Genomic DNA, 21,156 nt, shown 5'->3' with positions numbered 1-21,156 from the left:
TCTGTGCTACTACAGTCGGCTGCCCCACCACAACTCTTCTTCATGCAGACGCCAAAGCTCTAAACCTCTGCTGGTAGCTGTGTATTGTCTCTCTCCTCTCTTGCAAGTGGAAGTTTCTCTCTCACAGCAGGCGGCTGTGCCCTTTGTGGTGGAACTTGTCTTGGTGATTCTTCACGAGGCTACTCTTTCTTCAACAAGGGTGGTTTCATCCTCAGCAAACCACAAGTATTGGTTTCCTATCAACCATCTACAAGTAAGTGATTTTCAGATTTGAGTAAAGTATTATATGTTTAAATCTGATAAAAGATTCATCCCGCTCGGCCAACACCCGTTCGGTGCCGGGTTGTCCAAGCTATATTGGCGAACCTCGGTCCAAAGGTGCTGAGATCGGGAGAGCCAGGCGTTAGTACGAGAGCGCCTGTTTGTGCGTGGTCTCGGAACACCAGTGAGGCGCTCTCTGCGGAGTCCAGTGAAAGCACAGGACCGTAGCGATTGGACCACACTAGTGGTCGTTCTGCTTCGAGCTTCCACATCGAAATTCGAGCCTACTTGTTTGGTACTGTTTTCATATGTACATGGACATTATCTGGTTCTCAGAACCCATGGAGCATTGTATTTATTAAATACTCCCAATAAATATATCATATATTGAGGGGGGGGTCGGCCCGTTCCGGCCCCAGTGCTGGTGTCCATCTTTCCATTTCATTTCATTTAAATTTCAAGTTGTTTTAAAGTTGTCCATTTCAAATTTGTGGTTTTAAAGTTGTGCTACTAAGCGTGTGGGTGTCCAACGGAGTCTTTCCCACTTGACGGGATCGGTTTCATTGGTATCAGAGCACGGTTGTTTCCCTCTTCCTAGTGGGGAAACGAACCTGTGTACTAGACATCCCGCTTTTAGCAAACTTTGAACACAATGGACAGCCAAGGCAACCCTTTGGAAGTACCGAATTCGAGGGGTCCATCTAGTGCCTCTCGTGGGTCTGATGCCCTGCGTGGTAGGCACAAGCCCCTTGAAAGGGTTATGGATAGTGAATCCAAGGGTCAACTGTCTCCAGGAAAGACAGTTATGCTTGAACAAGAGCCTGATGCTATGAGGGCTGAAATGGAACATATGAGAAAACTTTTGCAGGCTCAAGAGCAAGAATTAAAGTTTTTGCATGAAGATCCACATCTACAAAGTGCTATTGAAGCCAGGAAGGCTGAGGCTATGGTTGATGTAACCTTTGAATCAATGGCTCGTGAAGTGGGCAAGAAACCAAGGGAGTTGGCACTTGCCTATCTCCTTCGCAAAGGTGATATCAAAGAGGGGGACGACGGAGAGCTGAAATTCAAAAATCCACCTCGTTTGAAGCATGGAGATCCTGCATCCCAGAGGCTGAAATCTTTTATGCAAAAGGAAGAGGTGACTGTCACCTCTCGTCATGCATCCTCTCCCCAAGGCACTAAGCCTGACAGATATATGTATGCCAGTGCTCATGGAGGGCACGAAAGTCACATGCATGCAAGATATGTATCTCATGGTGACAGGTCTACTTCCAGAAAAATTTTGCCTTCTGAGTTGTCTCATGGAGAGACCATGCCATATGCAGGTAAGTCACATGCATCTGAGTTTCGAGTTCGTGGAGCACATGCCACCGTGCCCCATGAAGCTTCTATGACGGCCCATGGAGCCCATGCAGATAGGGCTACCCCGTTGGATAAGGGGAAAAGAAAAAGAGAAGATCATGAGCCTCATGCCAGGAAGCTCAAGGAGTTCAAAGCAGGTGATAAATCTGTCAAATTTGATGTCTTTCATGGTGAACATGATGCTTCTAAGGTGTTAGCGTTTGTGGCACAGTTCGACATTGCTTTTAGCGATGAGGACTTTACAGAAAAGTCAAAGGTGCGCCATGCTAGCATGTTTTTGAAAGGGACTGCTGCTCATTGGTGGATCACTGAAAAGATCACCAAAGATCCCATCTCCACTTGGAAGCAATTCAAAGATAGATTTTATGCTCAGTTCTTGCCACCCAATGCGGAGCAAACTCTCACTCAAAAGTGGGACAGGCTGGAACAAAAAGATAATGAGAGTGTGCAACAGTATGTTAACAAATTCTGGAAAGTGTTCCTGGAAGTGACTCCCTTCATGCAAATCACAGAGGATGAAAGAAAGAGGAAGTTTCGTTCTGGATTGCAACCTGCATATAGATCGGGTATTGAATTGCACCCGAAACATACGTTGCAACAACTTACAGCTTCTGCTCTTGCTATGGAGCAATTGGTACTCAAGATCAAGCAGGATCAAGGAGGTTCCAAGGGAAAGAACAAGGCTGTCCCAAATCAGCAAAAGGGTGGACAGCCACCTAAAAAGAACTTCCGGGAGCCCTACAAGGGTGGTAAAGCTGAAAATAACACATCTAAAGAACAGGGCCCAAGGAAGAACAAATTTGGATTAACCCCGGAGCAAAGAGAGCAATATGCCAAGGATGGAAAATGCTTTTCTTGTGGTAGCAAAGACCACATGTTCCAACAATGCCCAGATCGCAAACCAAAGCACGAGGACAAGCACACCAAAGCTAATGTTCATGCAGTGCCTGATGTGCAAGGTAATACAGGTCATGATGCAAAAGAGCGTATGGTTTGCAAGGCTTGGGGGCAAATCAAGGATCAGCCCGCACTCTTCATGTTTGATGACTGTGCAACTGACAATTTCATCTCTATGCAAATGGCAGCTGCATTGGGTATTGAGGTTGAAAACATGGGACCTCAGATTGAAGCCGAAGCTGCATTTATTGGTAAAGAGGTGCAGGTTACCCCTTTGATTGGGAAGTTGCGCATCCATATACAGGGCTATCTTGATAATGAGCATTTCTTAGTTGCTCCACTGAATGGATGTGATGTATTGTTGGGCAAGCCGTGGCACCATAGGCTTGAGCCCCGCAAAGACTACAAGTCCAATATGATTTCTTTTATGCATAAAGGCCGCATGCATTTTATTGATGCTGGCAAAGAAGGGGATTCTATCCCAGTTGTATCACACATCCAAATTAATAAAGCAATGAAAAAGAGTCTTTCAGCGTACTTGGTTTTTGTGCGTGATAGTCTTGTGCCAAATCATCAAAATGTGGATGCTATGTCTAATGATAGGCTGAATTTTCTTAATGCATTCAAAGACTGTTTTGCTGACTCATTGCCAGGTGAATTACCTCCCCAAAGGCCCGAAGATCACCGCATAGATCTTGTGCCAGGTAGTTCTCCACCTAACAAACCCGCATACCGAGTGAGTGCTGCACAACAAGAAGAAATTATGAAGCAGGTAAACGAGCTTTTAGAGAAAGGTTTCGTTCAGCCCAGTTCCTCACCTTACTGCTCTCCTGTGCTTCTTGTTCAAAAGAAGGACGGATCATTCCGTATGTGTGTGGACTATAGAGCTTTGAACAAGCTTACCATCAAGAACAGATTCCCAATTCCACGTATTGATGATATCTTGGATAAGCTTGATGGCTCAGCTTGCTTTAGCAGACTTGATTTGAAGAGTGGTTATCACCAGATCCGAGTGGTGCCACAAGATGTCCATAAGATTGCATTCAGGACAGCCTTCGGATTATATGAATTCTTGGTAATGCCTTTTGGTCTCACCAATGCTCCTACTACTTTTAATCGTATGATGGATAGGATATTCCGACCCCATCGCAAGTTTACAGGAGTCTTCTTTGATGATATCTTGGTTTTCTCCAAGAATGAGCAGGAACACAGAACTCATTTGATCACAGTGTTCGAAGAGTTGCGGAAGCATAAACTTTTCGTCAATGCCAAGAAAAGTGAGTTTTTCCTTTCAGAGATTCATTATTTGGGACATATTGTATCCAAGGATGGAGTTACAATGGATCCTGCAAAGATAGAGACTATTCGGAATTGACCCGAATTGCAAAACGTACATCAAGTACGTAGTTTTCTGGGATTATGTTCGTACTACAAGCGTTTCATAAGGCATTTTGCTATGATTGCCACTCCTCTTCATGATCTCACGAAGAAGAAAACTGCTTTCAAATGGACTTCAAAGGAACAGGATGCTTTCTTGCAGCTCAAGCATGCGATCATATGTGGTCCAGTATTGATTGTTCCTGACTTGCACAAGTCATTCGTGGTTGAATGTGATGCTTGTGGTGATTGCATAGGAGCTGTCCTAAATCAAGAAAGGCATGCAGTTGCATACGAGAGCCGTCGTTTGCATGATGCCGAGCTTCATATGGATATCTATGAGAAAGAGCTCTTGGCTGTAATTCATGCCTTAAAGATTTGGAAACACTACCTTCTTGGGGCAGAATTTGTAGTCAAGACAGATCATCAAAGCTTGAGATACTTTCTATCTCAAACCAAGCTTTCAGAAAAGCAGATGAGAATGGCAAACTTTCTTTCCATGTTTCATTTTCAGATTGTGCATACTCCAGGAAAGAAAAATGTAGTGGCCGATGCACTATCTAGGAGGCCTTATGTTGCTACAGTCTCAGTGGCCTCTCATGGAGATCTATCTGCTATGAGAGATTTGTATCATTTGGATGCTGATTTTTGCCATATATGGACTGATTTGATGGCTGGTCATTCACATGCCTCTTATGTTATCAATGAGGGTTATCTAATGAAGGATAATTGCCTATGTGTGGTGAAGGATCTGCGTCCAAAGGTTATGGACGAATGTCACGCTCCACCATATGCTGGTCATCGAGGTATTATGCCTACTACTCGCATGATTCAGAGGTATTTCTTTTGGCCAAGCATGCGTAAAGACATTGAGGCTTATGTGCGTGCATGTATTACTTGCCAAAAGGTGAAATTTGATAGGCAAAAGCCTCCAAGTTTGCTTCAGCCATTGCCTATTCCCTCGCAACCTTGGGAAAGTATCACGATGGATTTTATTATGGATTTGCCTAGATCCCTGCATGGGAATGATGCTATTTGGACTATTGTCGACAGGTTTAGCAAGCAAGCTCATTTCTTGCCCGTCAAGAAAACCATCAAAGCTGATCATATGGTAAAGCTTTTTCTTGCTAATATTTTCAAGCATCATGGTATGCCTAAATCCATTGTTGGGGATAGAGATCCCAGGACTACAAGCCTATTTTGGAGGGCTTTGTTTGATAATATGGGTACTAAGCTTGAGTTTTCATCAGCTTATCATCCCCAAACGGATGGCCAAAGTGAAGCTGCAAATTCAGCCGTGTTGGATTTATTGAAATGTTATGTGGCAGATCAAAAGAGTGCATGGGAGAAGTATCTTCCACTTGTTGAGTTTGCCTACAACAATACGATCCATGCTCCCACAGGAAAGGCTCCGTTTGAGATTATTTATGGCAGAGTGGTCTTGCCACCCATCCTTCGTACAAAGGATGAAATTTTTGCCGCTGATGAATATGTTCGTGACTTGGATGTTGCCTTTAGTCAGGTGCGGACAGCCATTGCAAGATCTCAGGATAAGCATAAAATGGCTGCTGACAAGCATAGAAGGGACATGGAAGTCAAAGAAGGTGATTGGGTATTGCTGAAATTTGAGAAGGCTAGGCTTCGAAAGAGACCAGGACGAGAAGGATCATATCCTAAGCTTTCTCCTCGCTATTATGGACCCTTCAAGGTGATTCACAAGATCAATGAAGTGTCCTACAGGCTTGCTTTACCTAGTCATTGGAAGATTCACAATGCTTTTCATGTGAGTCTATTTCGGAAATATGTGGGGCCAGATCCAGATGAGCCTGTCACAAAAGATCCGCCAGAGATTGAAGAGCTTGAGGAGATCCTCCAGCCAGAACAGATTGTTTTTCACAAGGAGAGAGAGCTACCTGCAGGAAAGCTTTCCAGGAGATACCTTGTGAAGTTTAAGAATTATTTGCCTATTGATGCCAAATGGGTAAATGAGGATTATTTTGCAGATTATCCGCAGTTGTTGCAGGCATATCTTGAGGCTTTTCAGTTGAGGTCAACCCTTTAGAAGCCCGGGGGGATGTCACCAATTGGCCGACCATTTGGTCCATTCCTAGTTTTTGCGTCTCGTTCACTTGAGGCCAGGCCGGTGTCTCATGTGAAGAGGCCAGTATTTTGCTGACATGGACGGGAGCCAGACTGGTGCCACCCGTGTGTTAGCAGGATGGTGTCATATGGACGGGAGCCAGACCAGTGCCACCGGTGTATGACCTGGACTGTGTTCGATCCATGGGACTGTCACGCCATGGAAGAGCCAGTATTCGTGCCGTGTTTTGCCTATGGGACTGTCACACCATAGGGAAACTCGTGCCTGGAACTGTGTCTTACCTATGGGACTGTCACTCCATAGGAAGACCAGGTTTTTATGTTTTTATGTCGTGCCAGTTTTGTGCCGACAGATATTTTGTACTTGTTCCATGAACGGGAGATATGTCCATGTTACTATTTGCACATGCACACATATTTTGCATGTTTGAAACTGTTTTCGCATGACATGTATTTGTGTGTTTGCCTGCTTGACGTGTTACTTGCTGAGCGGGGACGCCTACCAGTGAGTCGTGAAGTCTGCTCTGTATTCTGACGAGTTTTAGTGCATGTGAACAGGTGGTAAGTATGTTGCACATGTAGCTTTTAATATTTTATTCTAACCCCTTTGTTTTATAAGGTTAGGTGTTCACATTCACTTAAATGTGGGCACTCCCTTTGGGCACCCACTTAGGGGCCAAGGTGGGGAGCCCCACTTAAGTGAGTGTGGGGGTGGGCATGGGCACCTACCCAAACTCCCCACCCACATGCAAACGTGGGTATCACCTAGTTAACTACACATTAATTTTATTAAAAAAAGGGCTCTCTTCAAGCGTAGAATCCATCGCTTCTATCTGGCGCATGTTCATCAACCGGCGATCATCTTCTCTTGCGCCTGTTTTTCCCTAGGCGGCTGGCTCAACTGCTTCTGTACCTTCTGTACTGCAGGCTGTACCTTCTGTACTGCAGGCTGTATACCTTCTGCTCTGCTGGCTGCGCTTACTACCCTACCAGGCGGCTGATGTACTGCTGCTCCTTCAGGCGGTTGCTACTGCTCTCAGACGTGGGCCATCTTCACAAGGCACTGCTGCGCATGTTTACCCCAGGCGGCTGCTGAATCTGCTGTGCATAGGCGGCTACTGTGCTGCAGCTGGCTGCCATCACCTGAAGGCTACCTGCCTCTGTGCTACTACAGTCGGCTGCCCCACCACAACTCTTCTTCATGCAGACGCCAAAGCTCTAAACCTCTGCTGGTAGCTGTGTATTGTCTCTCTCCTCTCTTGCAAGTGGAAGTTTCTCTCTCACAGCAGGCGGCTGTGCCGTTTGTGGTGGAACTTGTCTTGGTGATTCTTCACGAGGCTACTCTTTCTTCAACAAGGGTGGTTTCATCCTCAGCAAACCACAAGTATTGGTTTCCTATCAACCATCTACAAGTAAGTGATTTTCAGATTTGAGTAAAGTATTATATGTTTAAATCTGATAAAAGATTCATCCCGCTCGGCCAACACCCGTTCGGTGCCGGGTTGTCCAAGCTATATTGGCGAACCTCGGTCCAAAGGTGCTGAGATCGGGAGAGCCAGGCGTTAGTACGAGAGCGCCTGTTTGTGCGTGGTCTCGGAACACCAGTGAGGCGCTCTCTGCGGAGTCCAGTGAAAGCACAGGACCGTAGCGATTGGACCACACTAGTGGTCGTTCTGCTTCGAGCTTCTACATCGAAATTCGAGCCTACTTGTTTGGTACTGTTTTCATATGTACATGGACATTATCTGGTTCTCAGAACCCATGGAGCATTGTATTTATTAAATACTCCCAATAAATATATCATATATTGAGGGGGGGGTCGGCCCGTTCCGGCCCCAGTGCTGGTGTCCATCTTTCCATTTCATTTCATTTAAATTTCAAGTTGTTTTAAAGTTGTCCATTTCAAATTTGTGGTTTTAAAGTTGTGCTATTAAGCGTGTGGGTGTCGAACGAAGTCTTTCCCACTTGACGGGATCGGTTTCAGGAGTGTCCTAAGAAGCCTCCAAAGCCCGCTGCCGCTGCCTCCACAGCTTCCGTGGTGAGCTCAGCTCCCACACAGACCCCAATGGCTGCCCCTAGTTCTTCAAATCCAGATGCTTCCGTTGGAGCAATTATTAGCCGGGAGCTCAAAGATAAGCAAAAGGGCGCCCATGACCAAGAGTATGAGCGCAACGAATTGCTCAAGTCCTTTGGCTACATAGGTCGCAAGAGAGTCGTCGTCCTGTTTGACAGCGGCAACGCGGAGGATGTGGTCACGGAACAGGTTGCTAGGCGTGCCCGTTTCGTCCCGCCTTCAGTGGACAAACAAGTTGAGGGTTTTAGCACAGGCATGACAACGAGCGTCAAGTATGAAGCTCTAGGTGCTAAATTAGTTATTCAGGGCATAGAATTTGTGCGTGATTTTATGGTTGCCCCTATTGTAGGAGCAGACATAATTTTGGGTATTCAGTGGTTTCACAAGTTTCTTCCCGATGTCAAGTGGGACAAGCACACGTTCCAGATCAATCTGAATGTGTCAAACGCCCTAGTGACCATTAAGTGTGAGCCAAGAATTCCGAACTTTCCGCTCATAAGCCACTTGCAAGCTAAGCGAGCAGTCAAGAAAGGTGCACATTGTGCGATGATATACATCCAGACAGCCCAAACGGTGGCCAGTGCTTCTGAGAAATACTCGGCTCTACATGAAAAGTTCCAAAAGATTTTTTTTGGGACAGTCTCCCTCCCCAACTTCCCCCGTCCAAACCGGAGGACCACAAGATTGACCTCCTCCCACGCTCGGAACCCCCGAGCAAGTTTCCGTATCGCCTTTTCAAGACAATGGAATCGGAGTTGGACCGCTAACTCCAAGAATTGTTACAATCTGGCTTCATCCGCCCCAACGTGTCACCATTTGCAGCACCGATCTTATTTGTCAAGAAGAAAGATGGGTCTTCTCGATTGTGTGTCGATTATCGTGCACTCAATAAGCTGACTATCAAGAGTATATTCCTGATGCCTCGAATTGATTATATTCTCGAGAGGCTGAATGGAGCAAAGGTGTTCTCGAAACTTGATTTAAAGAGTGGGTACCACCAGGTGCGGATTGTAGAAGGGGACATCCCCAAGACAGCCTTCCGTATGGAACGGGCCCACTATGAATTTATGATCATGCCATTTGGCTTGACGAACGTCCCAGCTACTTTCAACCGCATGATGATGCGTGTTTTCCGGGATTTGATTGAAAAGTGTGTGTTTATATTTCTGGACGACATACTGGTATTTTCAGCTACGGTTGAACAGCATGACATTGATGTGGAGAAAGTTCTTAAGTTGCTGGAAAGCAACGAGCTCTACGTCAATGAGAGGAAGTCAGAATTTTATTTGTTCTTCCAGGTGCATTACTTGGAATACATAATTAGTGCAGAAGGCATTCGACTTGATCCGGCGAAAGTGGCCGAGATTGTCAACTGGGAAGTACCTCAGACAGCCTATGACATCAAATCCTTTGGGGGTATATGCCAAGCATACTCCACTCACATAGAGATCTCTCCGCGGATCTCACCGATCTGCTAAGGAGTGTGAAGACAAGAAGGCAAAAGATTCGAATGACTCCACGAGCGTTGGAGGCATTCAAGAACCTCAAGGTGGCTTTATCAGAAGCGCCTTGTTTAGCACTTGCCTCGTGGGACGAGCCATTTCAGGTGATCACCGATGTGAGTAACATCACAATTGGCGGTGTGTTACAACAGAATGGTCATCCAGTAGCTTACATGTCTCGTAAGTTACTGCCCGCAGAGAAAAATTACTCAATCTACGATCGTGAACTCCTAGCAGTTATACAGGCCTTGAAACATTGAAAACATTCTCTTTATGACCGTGACTTTGAGGTTCGCACTGACCATCAAGCATTACGCTAGATTCAAACAATGCCAAGTGCACAGTGGAGTGACCGACAACACCGCTGGAGCCAGATATTCCAGCAATTCGGTGGTATGATTGAGTACCTTCCAGGAAAGGCCAATCCAATGGCCGATGCTTTGAGCAAGAAGAGACAAGTGACTTCGATTCAGACCACTAGACTCGATCTTGTTGGTACGACTAGATGACATGAAGCACACGTATGCGGATTCCGAAGAATTCGGTACACAGTGGGAACAGGCATTGGATGCCACATGACCATGCCACTTTCTGATACGCGATGGTTGGCTTTTCTACAAAGGCCGACTGTGTGTCATGAAGTCGTTCAGGGCAACTCTTCTCCATGATGCCCATGATGCCATTACTGGTGGTCATAGGGGCATGAATTCGACTCTGGAGGAATTGGAACGGCAATATTATTGGCCAAAGATGAGGCGAGATGTGTTTACATATGTACAACTTTGATACTAAATTGAATTTTTCCAGTGCATTCCACCCACAGACAGACGGCCAGACAGAGATATACCACCAATTGGCCTTTGATGTGCTGAAGTGTTATGTCCACGATCCGCAAGGTAAGTGGGAATCTTATTTGCCTTTAGTTCAAGCTGTTTTGAATGATTCTTTTTCTTCAGCTATTGGCAAGACTCCATATGAGGCAGCATTTAGAAGACCTTTCTAGTCATTGTTGACCAGGATCTCGTCTTCAGTACCTGAAGCGAACAAAGTGACGGAGTCTTACCAGGAGATTTTAGAATTAGTAAAAGACAGATTGGCTAAAGCGCAGGAGGCCTACACTCGACAGGCCAATAAAGACAGAAGGGATATGAAGTTTTCGGAAGGGGATTGGGTTTATCTTCGGATTATGAAGCAAAGGTTGAAGCAGGTGGGCAAGCGATGCCCAAAGTTGTCTTTCAAGAGCTTCGGACCTTTTCCCATCCAAAAGAAGATTAATGAGGTGTCTATGCAGTTAAAGCTACCTCCGAGTTGGACTATGCACGATGTGTTTCACATCAATTGGTTAAAACCATATGCAAGTCCTATCAAGTTAAGCAGAAGGGGATGCCACGTCGACATATATGTACAAAAGGTGCAGGACCTGGGATGGTAAACTGGTCCCATGTGAGCCCAGTCCGGGACGAGTCAGCCAAGGATCCACCCCAGTCGTCCGAGGTTAGGTGTGCATTGTCCTGCACAGGAGTCCAAGGTCAGGTGTGCACTGTGCTACACATGAAACAGTGCCAGTCTGCGCTGTGAGTCTTCCTCTGGAATGATGTCAATGATTCTGTGTATCTAGTATGGTACAGGATGCCAGATCATTGTGTAGGTAGTTAGGGTTTGCTTTTAGGAAAAGGGGCCAGCCCATAGGGCTACCCCGAGTCTTTGTATGGGCATGAAGATAGTGTAAAACCACCCCCATGAGGGCTAGGAAGGCCCTAGCTGAACCCACCAGCCAAGGGGCAGGCTAGGGGAAGCATACATGCTATACAGCCTATTTAGGGCTGTAAGGGCAAGTATGGGGCAGCCCATACAGGCTGCCCAGTCCCCAAAACAGTCTAAAGACAGTGCCCAACCCCTTTGTAATCATGCGCCTGATGCCCAGCCAGCCAATCAGAGATGCGCAGATTTTATGCGAATTTTTTCAGCATTTAATGCTGAATATTCAGACGTGGGCAGATTTAGAACTGGCCGCCTAGTTTAGAACTGGCCAACTGCTGTTATTAAGTAGTATAAATAGATGAGCCCACAATCCATTGTGTTAATGGCCGGGGCCCTACAGAGGGTATTTGGGACCCAATACTGTGTCCTCTCCTCTCTCCTCTCTCTCTCTCTATTTTCTGCACCTCTTCATTCAGTTTTGTACGTTAATTCCGTTGCGAAAAGGGTGCTGATTTCTGAGCATTGAAGTTACCGATCTCCCCCAAAGCTTTCGCATGTTACACATTCATTCCCTTGCAATAGAATAGTTGTGAGTTCTTCTCTTCTCTACTCTACTCTTTCTTACTTGTATGCTATTGAATCTTCCTTGCTTTATGGATGCATACTAGATAGGTTTGTCTGTAGGTTTCTTTCTTCCATTAGCTTCTAAGTTCTTCCCCATACACCTTTTGAGAAAGAGAACACCGCAAAGGCTATCTCCTTCCTGCCTCCATCTAGGCAAAGAAAGCTCTTCCTTCACCGCCATAGCCATGGAGCATTCTAGTGTGACAACGGAGTGAGTACGTGACGGCCGAGCTAGTGCACCCACATCGGGGGGTTGCATTGCAACTCGAAGGCAAGACCCAACGACACTTGATTCGGCAAGGCTTAGGTAAGCTCTTGACTTGATTCTGCAGGGGGTGTGAAAATGGTACCTTAACCAGTCCTAAAAGGGGTTTATTTTTTTATTATTTGTCTTGTGCTACTAGCCGACCAGCAACCCAAACCACATATATTGGCATCGCTTCATAAATCTGAAAATCATATCATCAACCTGTGTGCTACCGGCGCTACCTCGCAACATTAGAAGCATCATTTATCATCTGCAGCATCCATCGCTTCATCCCCTGCTCACAGTAGCCACCTATGTTTCTGTCCATATGTGTGTTGTCGGCTCTACCGTCTACAGCAGCAACACTCCCTCTACAACGATCAGTCCTTGATACCTGTAAGCAGATCTCATTTACATCAGGACAGCAGACCTCTCTGCTCATCATCATTCGACATCGAGACAACAGCCCGCTCTACTCATCATCGACATTGGGACAGGAACCCTCTCTGCTCATCATCACCATCGACTTGGGACAGCAACTCTCTCTGCTCATCTTCACGTCATGACATCGGGACAGCAACCCTCTCTGCTCTTCTCTACCTACCTCGTGACGGCAACCCACCATCTCCCGAGATAGCAGCTGTCTCTGCTCCTCGTACCTACGTTTCTCTTGCAATCCACTCATCTGCAGGTTTGCGTTTGTCTACATTACCTCAACCTTCGCCTCATGGCAGACAGCCCATCTCTTAGCCGACCAGCAGCTCAAACCACATATATAAGCATTGCTTCATAAATCTGAAAAGCACAACACATATCCTTTATCTTCTCATGGTCCCCTTTTGGCCTGAGAGGGGGGGTGTGAAAATGGTACCTTAACCAGCCCTAAAAGGGGTTCATTTATTTGATTAATTGTCTTGTGCTGCTGGCAGACAGCCCATCTCTTAGCCGACCAGCAGCTCAAACCACATATACAAGCATTGCTTCATAAATCTGAAAAGCACAACACATAATATCATCGACCTGTCTGCTGCCGGTGCTACCTCTGCAACAGCAGCAGTCGTTTATCATCTGCAGCATCCGTCGGCTTCATCCCCTGCTCACAGCAGCCACCTACGTTTCTGTCCATGTGCGTGTTGTCAGCTCTACCCTCTACAGCAGCAGCACTCCCTGATCTGATATCTGCAACGCTCAGACCTTGATCCTGCAGCAGATCTCATCTACATCAAGCCCTCTCTGCTCATCATCATTCGACATCGGGACAGCAGCCCTCTCTGCTCATCATCATCATCGACATTGGGACAGCAACCCTCTCTACTCATCATCACCATCAACTTGGGACAGCAGGTGGAAGGTGCACCCCAATGTCAATAGCACAAGCTCACTCTCATGGTCTTTTTATTGATGTTTAGATAGGCCTTAGGTTTTCTAAGGCTAAGCTTAATGTGCCGTGACATTCCTAACTTGCCAGCCAACGCTTTCCAACGCCGTTGTCAACGGCTTAGGAAAGGGTTGGCCAGCAAGTTCGGATGCAAATGTCTCAACGAAGTTGGCAACAGCTCCTTTTGGGAAAAACCGTAAGAACAGGGTCGGGACCTTGCCAACCCCAAGTTTTGACAACTATGCCTGTCACCATACAGTCGTGGATCCATCCCTCGATTGAAATGCAAACATTGCCCTTTTTTGCATGACTTTGAAATGAAATAGCTGCCTTGCATACCATTGCAATATGACATAAAGTGATCGCCTCATACTCCTAATTTGGCCTTCATCACGATTCATACTTTATGCGACCAAAACAAAGGTAAAAAGGAAGAGACAAATCTCTCAGGCTACCTTCTTCATAATTTGAACCAGAGCTGGATTCCCGTTTTTGTTCATAGTCTGCAAATGGAGAAGCACCTGCACCTGCTCTCGTCTTGTGTTCACAGTCTAATAATGGAAAAGCACCAGCCCTGCTGTAGCCGTAAGACAGCCATTACACTCGACAATCAAAGTGCTTTGACGAGAAAAGGGAAAGTACTTGTAAAGTTGAGAATTACATGCCTTGAGTCTGCTGGTTCTGCTAGGGTTTCCGCCCTCTTCTTGATGAGCAAAGCGGAGGTGGAGCAGGAGTCCGCTTTGATGGAGAGGCCCTCGCTGTCGTAGAGACAGGCGAGGTCGGTGAGAGCAGCGGCCAGGGTGAGGTTCGTGTAGGCGTCCGCTCTCCCTTCCAGATCGCCAACGATGCCTTCCAACAGCTTCTTGGCTCCTTGGCTGTTCCCGTCGTCTAGCAGGTCCTCTACCGTCGAGCTCCAGTTAGGCACGTCTTCCTGAGCCATGGTGGGTGGAGACCTCACGTATGACCTTTCAAATAGCGTAAAAAACATTGAATTAATATATAGTTATATTATGCATTTTCAACTAAATTTATCAATATATATATATATAGAGAGAGAGAGAGAGAGAGAGAGAGAGAGAGAGAAGAGGGTGAAAAGAAACGTTTTTGTTTCTTAATTTCTCCTAAATGCCTCATGAGGTTTATCTTTTTTTTTTGAACACAACTATAATTATATTTACTAGTACTCAACCCCCATGTTGTTGTGGTATGTAAAAGACATTAAGAAGCAAAACGTGAGAATGGAAGCCGAAATACAAAGGGTCAATCGAAGATATTTTTTCTTCTTATTTTTTAGAAATCCAGGATTTCTTTTTTCTCTCCTCTCCTTGTGCCTTGGTTGTCCATGGTTAATATGTAATAGATAAGCTATGCAAAGACATATACAGAAGCCCACTTTTTACAACTATCAGTCCCATCCTATCACAATTCACCATTAAGTAAGCTACAAATTTGATCCCGCCTCTCCTCCTCCCAAACAAAAGATGAGTGCTTCCAAGAAATATGATATCCCAGCCTGCAAACCAGCCACAAGCAAGGACTCAATAGTACATCCTTTGGGCTTCTGTTCCTCCATGAACTCTTTCTTGGTCCAGATCTTCATATCAAGTCTTGTGCCAATAGGATTCTCTACCAAGGCCAAAACGGTACAAATCTCCTTCAAATTCCATCTTCGAGTCTTAGGTCCAAACTTTGGCAAGCTTTCCTTCAATTCTTTCCTTGAATATCCCTACCACATGACAAAAAATGGTTAGGTTTCCCTAGTTTGTGCAATCATCCCAGCAGCCTAAAAGTGGCTCATCCTATCCTAGCTTGTAGAGCATATACTACCTCTATAAATGAATTGTCATTCATATTATTTACATAATATATAGACCAGCATTGATGCACACATCTATACATTAACTCTACCGCATCAAGCCCCTGCCTTGATTCTTTTTTAAATACCAGCCAGTTTCTAGAGTTCCAAATATCTGAGAGACAACCATATCTAACAAGGCTGAGGACTAGATTAATTTCCCCCTCTGCTTTTGTCAATCTCCCCAGCAGCCAATTCCCCCAAGTCCCTTTTACCCCTATACAAGGGAATACCCATTTATCAATCCTACCCCACAACCCCCTAATAGCAGGGCAAACCCATGGGGTTTATCCTAATAGTAGCACCTTGGCCGAGGTACACAGTTTGAATGTACCAATGTGGCATTGTGTATTTCAGTACCCTCTCCCACACCCAAAAAAAAAGGAACAAAATAGCTCCTAAATTGCTTCTTTGTTAATTAGATTAAGGAGGGGATTTCATGGGAGATTGATCCCCTTCATTTATTAGTGAAACCAACATTGTCACACATAAGATTGAGAGCATGAGGAGTCAAACTCAAGAGGAGGTACTATAATTCACAAGCTCTACTATTTGCACTACCTTGATGACTTAATACTGATACTCTTAAACTAGTAAAGGTGCCATTTTTAGAGCAAGCGTGCATCTATTTGCATGTTCTTTTTAGAAGCACCTTATTTTTAGCATAACACTACCCAACTTAAGCTTTACACATCATCCAGAGAATATTATCTCCTTAACAATGGATTAAATGATTAAATTCATCGTACCCCACAATGACCTCGTAGGCCGAAATTAATTCATTTAGTGAAACCAACACTCTCACACATAAGATTGAGAGCATGAGGAGTTGAACTCAAGAGAAGGTACTATAATTCACAAGCTCTACCATTTGCACTACACCACCTTGATGACTTAATAATACTAATATTCTTAAACTAGTAGAGAGGTGCCATTTTTAAAAGCAAGTGTGCACCTATTTGCATGTGCTTTATACAAACACCTATTTGCATGTGCTTTATACAAACACCTTATTTTTAGCATGACACTACCCGACTTAAGCTTTACACATCATCTAGGAATATTATCTCCTTAATAATGGAATAAACGATTAAATTCGTTGTACCTGACAATGACCTCATTGGGCAGAATTAATCAATTATTAAATGTCTAATTTAAGACCTTAAGAGCATACTTTAGCCGAGGGCATGAAAGTGTCTTTTTTAGTCCTGCCCTTTTGCAAGTGCAAGTGCAAGTGCCCTTTTGTAGGACATTATAAAGGGATGGATTTCTTGGACAGACAACTCAAAATTGTTAACATCTTGGATTTTATTTTTTTTAATTTCCTTTTATTCTTTTTAAACCATGAAAGCACTATTTTAAGTATTGAAGACTAATTTGTGTTCTTACAACAAGTAACGATGTAGGTAACATAATATACATTTATCTTCTATTCTTTTTAAGCCATGGAGTTACTATAAAGTATTATATTGAAGGTTGATTTGTCTTTCATTAAAGGTTAATTTGTCTTTTTCATGAGTGGCGAGACAACATGGTACTCTATGAACAAATAGTGCTAAATCCATAGGTTATGCAAGCAGTTTACATATATTAAGCTTACTATCCCATTTGCACATGATTGCTTGGATTTCATGTATAGGTAAAAAGATCAAATCCAAGGATGCACATGCAATGTGCATTTCAGTACTTACAACGAATCCAGCCATCCCACTAGACTTAATGATGCCAATCCCTATTTCAAATGCGTGTGAGAAGTAACTATGCATGCCTTTATGCTTGAACAACTATGGTTATATTGGCCTAGCCAACAAGGTAATTTTTTAATACATCAAATGAATCCAACCATCCCACAACTTGATGCCAACCCCTATTTCAAATGCATGCCTCTATGCTTGAATAACTATGGTTATATTGGCCTAGGGAAGGTATGCCACTTGAATTTAATTACTTGGCATTTGAGCAGAGGTATGCCACCACCATTTGCAGAGCTTCTATGTTAGGCCACTAAACAAAAAGTGGCTTTGAGCATTGAGAGAAGGATTATCATCATCTAATTGCACAAGAAATGCCATGACTAAAGCTTGTAGTGTGAGATAGCATCCTGTTGAACGAGAGTTGCCATGTAAAGCTGTGATTTCAGGCTAGCTAGATATTGACCAACGATGCCACCATAATAAAAGGTCAGACATTCAAGGCATAACGAGGCCTTGGCCCCTGGCTATCAACTCTATAGTGATAGTAGCCACCCCTTCACCACCAAGGCTAATTTGCCGTAGTCTAGTCTTGTTGGGGATTGTCAGTAAGTCATTTAGGTGGTCAAGGTTGTCACGATAGTCCTGTTAGAGATCATCAACGCCAACAGTCGTTGCCCCACAAGGGCATCTTCTTCTTCTATTGTTAGTAAAGGATAGTGTTGGTAGCTTCGGTCGATGTGTGGGCCACCTATCTTGAGGATAGCAGTCCAAATAGGGAGGGATAGCAACAAGGCTAGTAGCAAGTTCAATAGGATTGGAGACCTATTCCACATCTGGAAGTGTTTGATCAGATGTGCGCTACATCAAAATAGCCTGATGACCTTGTATGAGTAACTGCCTTCAGCCTTACCATGGAAGGAAAGACAGGAAAATGGTTTCCATGGTAAGTGCCTTCGGTCTTACCATGGAAGGAAAGGAAGGGTAATGGTTTTGACCACTAAAACCAAAAGATAAGGCTGACTTCAACTTCATGTGAAGACCCCTTTCACATTTGGGTATTCCTGCCAGGGAACTTGATGGAACCCAATTGATTGTCAGCTTTACCATGTCATACAGTAAGAGAAATAATCTATTAAAGACTATATCAACAAAGTGAGATACCTTCAGTCACAATGCTTAGACAATGACAAGTTCTCTGATGAATAGTTAACTACTAGGAGATTCCTAGAAGGAAATCTTGATTCGCTGACACCTTATACTCAAAAAATCATAAGAACTTTGAGCCATGCTGTAGAAGTGCCATAGACTTTGACAATAACTTTATGGAAACTTTTTCAAGGAACCCCTTTGTTATATGTACATTATGTGTGCTATGTTATATGCACATTATGTGTGCATATACTAGGAGGCTAACCCACATTAGGCTTGTGAGCATGGGAGCATGGGAACAAGCTCTAGTGGAGCATGGGTTAGGACTAACCTTAAGGGTTAAGGTTAGGGTCAGGCATCCAAGGGTCACACATGGGAAATGGAGAGTCAAGAGTCACTTGAGGGCCCTCCTATATAATAGGGGCATGGGGCACACTCAAGGGAGGCTTGGAGGCTTGGGCTTATGAGGCCAAGGCTATGTTATGATCTCTTGTGTAGAGGTTCATATCTACTCATCTACCATTTCACACTATCGCTACATGCTATTGGATTGGAGTTATACCTCTTGATGGTATGGGACATCAAGGTAGAGGTATGATGTATTTCATTATTCATGTGTGCATCCCTTGGGCTCGAGGGTGGTTGGATGGTTGAGTTTATGCCTGATTTATGCATGTTTATGCATAACAATTATCTAGAGAGATCTTAGGATTTTAACAGTGGTATCAAAGCAATCTCTATTTAATTGTTGTTGATTTTTTTTAGTAAATTTTAATATTTACTAATAAAAATATTATTTTATTGATTTGTGTTGATGAATTTTACGTGGATCATCGATATGGCGATTGAAATGTGTGTTACTACAATTCAATGGACCAATCGACGTTGCAGGGGAATTCCGTGAGTTTAATGCTATTTTTTCCTATTTTTTATGGTTTAAAATAAGCATTAATGGAATTTTTACAAAAATACCATATATTTAATTGTGAATATTTTTGGTAGAATGGATTTCCTAAATTTCTAGAATTTTTAGGGATTTTTTTTCTAATTTTTAAGAAATTTTTTGAGTATTTTTTTATTTAAAATGTTTTTTTAATACATTTTTGCAGGTTTTTCCGCAGGTATGCGATCAAATTTCTGTCGATTTTCTGCTGAAATGTAGTAGGGGATAGTATGTTGATGCATGAAATGCTCTCCCGTGTGCGTGGGATTCTCTCCGCCTTTCAATTCTGATTTTTCGTGAGAATTTCTCTTAAAAGGGATTTTTTAAATTATTAATCATAATTAATGTTAATTATGATTAAGTAATGTTTAATTAAAACCTTTAATCAAATGATTAAAGTTAACCCCTGTGTTAACAGAGAGGGGAGGAGAGAGAGAAATAAAATTGAGTAAGAGAGGAGTGAAGAAGTGGAGATGGAGAGAAAATTGTTTTTTTCCTCTCCCATCTTTTCTACGCGCAAGCGGGAGGGGGGGGACTGTGCAGCAGCCCGCCGGCGAAAAAAACGCCCCTCCTCCTAAAAAAATCAAAAGGTTATAAGCTAATAAAAGCTTTTTTTATTTTTTTATTTTTTAAAAAAGATGAGTTTTTTATTATTAAAAAAAGCTTTTGATAATATTTTAAAAAAAAAGCTTGAAATAAGCCTGAAAAATAGTGAGAAATTATGGGATTTGAGGAAAAATCTCTGAAATTTTTTTGGAAATTTCTTCTTGAAACTTTTTGGCTTTTCACCTTCCGGAAAACCTTTGGCTTTCCATTTTCCCAAAACCTTTTGGCTTTCCGAATTCCGGAAAAACTTTTGACCTTCCATATTCCGGAAACTTTTGACCTTTCACATTTCAATTTTTTTTCATTTTCCCAAAACTTTTGGCTTTCCATATTCCAGGAAAACCGTTGGAATTTTGAAAATTTTTTGACCGTTCGTATTCTAAATACGTTTGGGGTAATTTAAAAATTTTAAAAAATTCCTAAAATTAGTGAAAAATTAGACAAAGGTTATTTTAAATTTTGAAAAAATGTGGGGTTGGTGTTGGGCATGTGGTGTGTCCATTCGGGCCCCCCTGAGTGACCATTCAAATTCCTTTGAAATATATTTTTTGCCTAGAAAATTAAAAAATCCATTAAAATTTAAATTTTCATTGGATTTGAGAATTGTCAGGCGGAATTGGAAATTTCGTGAACGATGGGATTCTCAGGAGAAATTAGAAATATTCCAGAAATTATTTTTAAAAATCCTACAAATTTGATATTTTTAAAATATCAATGGTATTTTGGCAAATTAAATTACTAAAAGTATTCTGGAAAAATATAGGTTTGGAATGCCATAAGATAGGTTTGGTGGAATTCAAAATTATTATATTTTGAGGCCCTAGAAAATTAGTAAAAATTAGAAAAAAATCATGATAATTTTTTTCTCGAGAATTTAATATTTTCGAGGGTTATTTTATGTTGAAGTACGTTTTCTCGTGCTGACATTAGATAGATGTGGATTATTCACATATTATTTATATGATTATACCTCGTATTAATGGATATTTATGCTTGGATTAATTCTAAACGATGTATTCATGATTTTTTACCATTGTTTAGCCATTCTTTTTGGACATGTTCCTTAATTTCTTTTGATGGCTATAATTTGCGTTCAAAGTGTGTTTCACCTTTGACACTTTTCTATGATAACTTATTTTGCACTTGTTTAAGTGTGGTTTGTGCTTAATTTCTTAAGCCTAAGACAAATTCTATCATGCGTTAGTTGATCGATTTGTTTTGGTGGATTTTATTGGATGTTTTCTAAGTTTTATATGGACTCATCAGGTGCTGCCTAGATCACTTGTGTCTAGGGGTTTTTTATTGAGTGCTACACACATGTGTTTCACTTGCTTACTTTGGAGTTTTGCTTGAACGACACAATGTTCATATACTCCGGATTGA

At 43.0% G+C, this 21,156-nt stretch overlaps 1 protein-coding gene across 3 annotated transcripts in view; it reads right to left on the bottom strand.

The window, feature by feature from the left end:
• Positions 1-14,504, bottom strand: part of LOC147634456 (coiled-coil protein) — a 41,013-nt gene extending 26,509 nt beyond the window's left edge. For 2 of the 3 annotated variants that reach the window (XM_086803527.1, XM_086803525.1), the window contains exons 1-2: positions 14,192-14,504; positions 13,982-14,103 (exon numbers count right to left, since the gene is read on the bottom strand). In XM_086803527.1, the coding sequence (XP_086659653.1) occupies positions 13,982-14,103; positions 14,192-14,466 (397 nt within the window). In that variant the 5' untranslated portion in view covers positions 14,467-14,504. The remainder of the gene's footprint in view (positions 1-13,981; positions 14,104-14,191) is intronic. The other variant, XM_086803526.1, reaches the window with a different exon arrangement.
• Positions 14,505-21,156: the final 6,652 nt, after the last annotated feature.

Source organism: Cibotium barometz, chromosome 10 (genome assembly GCF_041138505.1).
Source record: "Cibotium barometz isolate CiBa-2024 chromosome 10, ASM4113850v1, whole genome shotgun sequence".
Classification (NCBI taxonomy): Eukaryota; Viridiplantae; Streptophyta; class Polypodiopsida; order Cyatheales; family Cibotiaceae; genus Cibotium; species Cibotium barometz.
This window is presented reverse-complemented; position numbering and strand designations above follow the sequence as displayed.